The sequence below is a fragment of the Bactrocera latifrons genome, unplaced genomic scaffold (genome assembly GCF_001853355.1).
Source record: "Bactrocera latifrons isolate USDA-ARS-PBARC rearing strain unplaced genomic scaffold, ASM185335v1 scaffold_11, whole genome shotgun sequence".
In the NCBI taxonomy this organism is placed as follows: Eukaryota; Metazoa; Arthropoda; class Insecta; order Diptera; family Tephritidae; genus Bactrocera; species Bactrocera latifrons.
In genome coordinates this window covers 2,873,088-2,880,648 of record NW_017534519.1, presented here as the reverse complement: position 1 = coordinate 2,880,648, position 7,561 = coordinate 2,873,088, and the positions used below count along the sequence as shown (strand labels likewise).

The 7,561-nt window shown below is 40.2% G+C and overlaps 1 protein-coding gene across 1 annotated transcript; it reads left to right on the top strand.

Moving 5' to 3' along the window:
- The first annotated feature begins 2,881 nt into the window (after positions 1 to 2,881).
- LOC108972406 (plasma kallikrein) lies at positions 2,882 to 7,510 on the top strand. The gene is made up of 5 exons (XM_018938970.1): positions 2,882 to 3,793; positions 5,975 to 6,212; positions 6,279 to 6,983; positions 7,046 to 7,133; positions 7,194 to 7,510. The coding sequence occupies exons 1-5, from the start codon at positions 3,694 to 3,696 to the stop codon at positions 7,359 to 7,361; spliced, it is 1,299 nt and encodes a 432-aa protein (XP_018794515.1). The 5' UTR covers positions 2,882 to 3,693; the 3' UTR covers positions 7,362 to 7,510.
- The last annotated feature ends 51 nt before the right edge of the window (positions 7,511 to 7,561 follow it).

Here is a 7,561-nt window from a genome sequence, read left to right as displayed (position 1 = left end):
TTGACATTTTTTTTTTCATAGAAATTTGTATTCTACAGTAGAACTTTTTTCACATATCATGAGACACTCAACAATTTTTTTTAGGCGAATGAGATGCGTTTTTGCACTGGCGGACACGATTTCTCATGTTTGGATCATCTAAAACAGGAAAACGCAATTCATTCTTACAAAGGACGTGAATGGGTATCGTCCCTACTCGAATCATGAAAAATTTTTGATAAGTAAAAAAGTAATTAACGTGTTTTTTTTTTTAGTTTTTCCCCATGCTGTTTTACATAAATTTTGTCACAACATTGTCAATAAATTATAAAAAAAAAAATGTAAGGACGATAGCCAGGCGTTTTGTAAACATTTGAAAAAAATTAAGCAAATGGGGTGAGTAGTTCCACCCGAATCATGTCCGCCAGTTTAAAAAAATGTGTATTGAGGAAAACTCGTTTAAAGTTTGAGGTGTGCACTCGAAGCCTTCCAATGGTAAAGTGGGTTTCTACATTAATTCTAAAGGAACAGAAAATGCAAAAAAAAAAAAAAATTTTGTGAAAAAAGATTACCCTACTGACCCCTTAAGGGAGTTTTGCATTGACCGAGACAAATGGTAGTCCGATGGTGCACGGTCAGAGGATGCACCAAAACTTCTGAGCTAGGGTCTCCCAATTTTTGCCGAGTCATCATAGAGGTTTATGGTATAGCGTTGTCCTGATGGAGGACGAAGCCCTTTCTGTTGATCAGTACTTGCCATTTTTTCCGATTGCTTGCTTCAATCTCATCAGTTGTTGAAAGCAAAATGTAGAATCAATCGTTCGACCAGGCTGGAGCAAGTCTTAGTGAATGATTCCTTTCCAACCCCAACAAACACTCAGCATAACCTTTCGAGGCGTCAATCCTGGCTTTGCGACCATTTGTTGAGCTTCACCACGCTGGGATATAATCTTTTTCGCACACTATTGTCGTATTTGATCCACTTTTCGTCTTCTGTTACTATTCACTTCAGAAATGGTTCGATTTCATTTCGTTCGCTGCAACGACTTCTATTGACAAAAAACGAAAATTTTTACAGTTAAAATGGAGCTACAGTGGACATGTAGGCTGAGTAGCAGCGTTGTAAAGTTCCGATCATAAACTTCAACAGAAAATTGGTCAAAGAAATTTATTTGTGTGTATGTTTTTCTTTAAATAAAAATATGTTTGCTGTAAATCAATTAAGTTGTAAAATTAAGGTGTTATAAATTAATTATTTCCAGCAAATTAGTTGGCGCCCATAACTCGGCCTCGTACGTGATAGCGGTGTAATCCACTGTGCTACTTCGTAATTAAAGCCACATGTGTGCACACGGCTAACGTAACGTGAATTTCGCAATACTTGTGCTTTCATTGGGATGATTTTCAACACTTCGGCAAGCAGCAGTACAGCATCACATACAACAACAACATCTTCATCGTTTCACATTATAAAGTACACCATCAGCGTGACTGTCATCACTAAAACAACAATGGCAGCGAACTCAACAACGGTAAATGCAAAAGTAACAACAAAAGTTACGGTAATTRTGTGCGCAACAACGGTAATAACTTCAACGAGATTATCATTGGCTGTAACAACAATAAGAGAGACACAACCCAAAAAACTGCACATGGGCGCCAGTAAATGAAACGACGAACCGCTTGATGCACACGGATGCCGCAATCCGCCTACATGACAAAACTAATGCCAATGGTCGCGACTACAAGAACAACAACAATAGCAACAGCAACAGCAACTCCGWTATAAAARCAATAMMAAGCGAMCAGGTAACAACAACTTCCCGGTTTATGTTGCATTCAACAATCAAGCGGATGCGATTTATAGCTGGCAAGCGCTAAAAGAGAGTGAGAGTGGTGAAGTGGTCGTTATTAGCGCAGCCACTGTCGTGAGGCGGCAGGGACGGCGGAGATGATACGCTTTGAATGGTGTGGCTTATGCTGCCACCGCATCAACAGCCAGCGCTAGAAGGCTAGCAATGATACAATGACGACAACAACAGCAATTAGACGGCTACAATRCCGCTGCTTTRGCTTGGTATTAACTGGCAGCCGACGGCTATCGTAACATGGCAAATGAAAACGAAAGTAATCGAGTAACCGCAAAGCGCTACACAACGCCGCAGAGTGTGCGGCGAGTCTGGGMATCTTGGCGCATGGCGGCGCGGTTGGGTGGCTACTTGACTACCGCTAGCAGTCTGTTAGTTACTTGATTCATTGTTTTTGTTTTAATTCTGCTTTGCCGTTACTTTTCATCATTGAGTCGATTTGTTTTTTCTCTATTCACTTTTATTTTCATTGAAAATTTCCATTCCCAACATTCATTTCAATTGCACTCGCATTKAGCGCCARCAGCGCGGCGCGTACAGCGCTTGTTRGATAGTTGGAGGAGGCGACGACTGCTGTTAGGCGATACAAAAGGTGGCAAGCGGCTGCGTCTTGCTGGCCTTGCGCCACACTCACAGCACCGCAACAATGCGCTCTATGAAGGGGGAAGTGTCGCTGATTGCAGAGTTGGGCGCGACGCCTGCTGCCATCGCGCGGCGCGGCYGTTGGGGTTGAAGTCGAGGCCGCGTTCGCATCAGGAGCTCGATGCAGTTGCATTTGAGTAGTGATAGCGTACGAGTCGTATACCGCGGAACGCAGTGTGAATTGAATTCATCGTCAAACGARCGCGTGTTGAACAGTGCGGCAAGGATAAAGCAAATTGCAGAGTGCGTTGCGTATAAGTTACTAATTGTTTTGTGAAAAGTTTTCATTGCGGTACTGGAGATGGGCGCAGAGAATAGTTAGTGCACCTGTTAACCATCAATGACCTTCTATTACATAAGCGCCTCTYACTTTGGCCAAAACTAAAGCAAGTACTTTTAACCAYTCGGYCATTGTGATCATCGCGTTCACTTTTGCTTGGCAAGTCTCTTTCGAATCTTTCTTCGCTCGCATGCTTGCGCTGCCGCCGCTGTTTTTCGTGATTCGCTTTGTTGGAAGTGATTAATGGACTTTTCGGTGAATTATACACAGAAGCGAATTAGCATTGCTCGCCAATTATGTACTACACCAATAATTAAGTGTGCAGAATAAAAGCAAATAGGCGCTAGCACGCGCACTCACCAGAAACCACATAAAACAACAACAATTTCGTGTAAACGGCAGATCGTAATAATAAAGTGGAAAACACATTTGAATAAATGCGCTGTAAAAAGTTGGAAACTATTTGCATACCAAGGAGACTCCACGAAAAGAAAAGTATCTCCGCGCGTCATTTTAGCAGTCGGTATTCGACGGCCCATTCAGCGCCACCGCATAACCGTTTCGTTTGTCTTGTGTACAGCACGTGAAAGTGGAAATTCCGCGCGCACCTAACCAAATCCGCAACTGAAATTCCGGTGGCGCAATCGCAGTGCCAATAAAAAGCTTGCAAATTGTGTAAATAAGGATCGTTTTGACACCGCGTCGCCGTTCAACGGCAATACTCGTAAAGTTCGCAAATTGAGTGTTAAGTGTGCCTGGACACCTGTTTCACGGCGCATAAAYGGCKGCGTAGACGGCCAGTACGTCCTTGTGTGGGAGCTGTTTGTGGRGGAAAACACGTTTGCATGCGGAAATGCACGGCATGTTGGAGGCAYTCAAGCTGTGAGCAGTCCATGCAACAAACAGTGAATAATGTGATTAAAGATGTTTTTTCTGCCTCGCTCACTTTTACTATGTCTCATCATTTTTGTGCCAATCGCAGCAACAACAACACGCAGTTTCAATTATCTACAGTTTAATGCAGGTAACTATCAAAAGAGCATAAATTACACTCCATTCCGTGCTATCAAATCTTTGAGCAGAGCGATAACGGTTCATTTGTACTTTGAACGTGTTAATAAGTATACATATATCATGCATTACTGAACGCCTCGTTTAGAGATCTTCATGTACCAGATCCTTAGAGAACTAATACATTTTTAGAACAAATAACTTTCCACTTTAAGGAATAAAAGCTTGTTGCTGCTATTTTTTACTAAAGAAGAATGAATGGTTATAAAGTGCCTTAAGGGGCGTTATAGAAATATCGTTAGGATAASATTTTCTCTTTGATTTGCATGAATTTAATTCTATAGATGTAAAATTTAATATATTACAWCTTTGAGTTTATCGTGTACAAAAATAAAGCTTTTGTAGAATGTTTGAAAAATTCCGACAATACTAGAAAAATCATATTGCAGGTTACAATCACACTCAGCTTTTTGTGTTTTTTTTTTCTGGGTACCAGAATTTTCCTCTGAAATCAATCGATAGCAATTTACTTTTATTATAGGATATGTCGCYTTTTATATTCAATACATACGTAAGAAGCTACTATCAAACAAAATTTAATTGTTTACATGGAACAAAATAAAACACATTATTTTCTGCATTTTTTCCACTCTTCGGGTGAAAAATAAATTTATATAATGCGAATACTCGATCTTAACTACCGAATTYCATATTCAATTTCTAAGTTGCTTTGACAAAACTATCGGTCAGGGTTGGATTTACATTAATGACTTATAACGATCGATTTTCTATTGAAATTCCGCAAATATATTTTCAATAGATTAACTACTAATTAAACTATTTCCCTCTTCAAAGCACATTAATAACAGTGAAAACGGTGTATTCAAGTTTATAACGATGTATGTATGAGCTACATTACAAACGTTACATTCTTGCAGGTTCGTCTGAAGCTTTGGTTTGTGCAGTATAACATTTGAATTTACATGTTAATAGTTATTTGAAGCGTAATATCCASAATTTGTATTTAAGATGTAACTGACGTATGGTTTCTTCATAATAAATACAACTTTMCTCTCTAATTGAACTGAACTAAAAAATCATTAATATAGAGTACCATGTTGCCACAGATATTTATGTACTGAAAYGTTTTACATTTATTTTCTTAATGGCTCAGCATAGAAATTTCAAATGTGACGTGTCTTGTATTTGGAAACCAATTATGTAAGGGTGCTTATGGTCATCCTCCGATTTTTTCGATGTGACAATTTGCTTAAATCACATTTATCACTTCGAAATACTTTCATCTGCCCACTGCCATCAGCCCATGAATTGTTCGTCCTAATACGGCATACGACCAAATAGAACTCCGTATTGAACTCCTTACGAATATCGAACAAAACCATAAGCACCACTTTGATTGGTGGCTTTGGCATAACATTTCTCTCAATGGATGTAGGATCGGACTTCGCACGATCACACATGACCAAAGAGACCTGTTTACGGTATTACTTTGGAGAGATGTGAGCTTGCTTGCCATCACTATAACCCTTGCTGACGATTTTCAATCACCATATCCTTCACTTTTTTTTAGTTTTTTCATCAGTTGATGAAGTCGAACGATCTCTCGACTGTTTCTGAATACTTTGTAGAACTCGTGTTTTAGATAAAACTGAATCACCGTAAGCCTTTTCCAATACCCGCAACGATTATGCACACGAAATTTGGTTAAATTTTGGATAAATYCTTGGTTTAATATTTTTATCCATTGTAAAACTCGCAACGCTGAGGCGTTTCGACTTAAGCAGCTGCTGTAAACAAACGATAAACAAACGATTTGGCGGATTCCGCTCATATTTGGCATAGTAATTAAGGGCAGTTCTGCCAACTTAAAAATACATTTGAGTTTCCGGGTACTTGAATGTCACAATTTACATCACCATCATAAGGGTATGTACTAATATTTTAGGTTCGCAAGCTTTTWCCATTAAGATAGAAATTCATTTCAGTTAACGGTAAAATATACCCTAAGGTTTGGCTTTATCGGATAAGTTATATTGTTTATATAACACAATTAGCCATTGTTTACTTCAACCATTTTTATCTTGGCCTTGTAAGCAAGAGTCATTCTTACAGATTTGTTAAAACTTCTACTCASCACACTAATRTATTATAWAACCGTTTCTTTCATAAATAGGTTGTGGAACGCGCTCCAGYCGACGTGAACCACGCGCAGTAGACTCAGCTCAGGAAACACAAAAACAAGTGAATCGTACCGCTCGCATAATATCTGGTGCTCCCACGAAAGATGGTCAATATCCATGGCARGCATCACTCGAGCTTTTACACCCGTCAATGGGATTCTTAGGCCACTGGTGCGGCGCCGTACTTATTCATCCATATTGGATACTTTCCGCAGCACATTGCATACATAAGTGAGTAAACTAATATTTTTATATATTTTCCAGTTTATTGTTCACTTTTTCGACCTTGCCTCACAGTGATCTCTTCAACCTACCTATACCGCTGCTATGGACCGTCGTACTAGGTGAACACAATCGGCTCGAAGAGTCCGGTTATGAACAACGCGTTCCTGTCGACAAAATCATACTACATAAACGCTACCATAACTTTCGGCATGATCTCGCGCTCTTAAAGCTCTCTAGTCCGGCTAATTTGGCAAAAACATCCAACATTCGTGTAATCTGTCTGCCGTTTGCATTCAATGAGCAGTCACTGTCGGAGATAAGCTTGCCGAGCAGTGACGAGGAGATAGTYGCCGAAGGTGAACCAGAAGATCCTTTGGAGCCGGGACTGTCAGGTGTGCCGGATTTAAATGACAATTTCCTACGAAGCGTGCAAAAGGTGCGACGCAATCGGAACGTAACGCTGCCCAGTATGCGTGAACTAATGAACACAAAAATACTGAGTCGCTTGAAGCAGACAGACATGCAGCGGCAARGACGCATGCTACATTCGACACGCCGACGAAATGACAAATTGATGAAAGTGCAAGGAAACTATCGAGAATACGAGGGCAGCGCAGATTCGCGCAAGCACTACTGGGCGGATGGCGAAGAGCTAGAAGAATACAGAGATCTGCCTTACAGCGATTGTGTGGCGACGGGTTGGGGTAAATCAAATGTCAGCAGTGACCTGACGAATGTGCTACTGAAGACGCGAGTACCGCTGCACAACAGCGAGAGGTAAACCTACATATATTAAGATTCTATGTTATTTACAAAACTGTCGAATTTTTATWCTGTAGATGCAGAGCGGCGTATGGMAGTTTCGTGAAGATCCACCGTGGTCACTTGTGCGCCGGTAAGCTGAACGGCAAAGGCGGTACTTGTGTGGTAAATTTTAGAACGAAATTCAAAAAACATTCCTAATACATTACTTTTGAYACACTMCAGGGGGACTCAGGTGGTCCACTGCAGTGCAGGCTCAGCAAAAGCGGACCGTGGCTCTTGGCCGGAATAACGTCATTCGGCTCGGGCTGTGCCATGGAGGGCTTCCCGGATGTTTATGTGCGCATTTCATACTACATGAAATGGATCCAAGACACTATAGCGAAGGAGTAGCCAAGAGAAGCATAAGCGTACCTATGTATATACATATATATTATAGTATTATATAATATATACGCATACTTATATGTAAATACCAGATATAAATAAGGGTAGCATAAGTAAGAAAATGAAAATGCGAGGCTTTTCGAAATTGTATTATTTGTTCGAGTAAACTAACTAAGCAAAAACTTAGGTYTAATTAAATTTTAAAT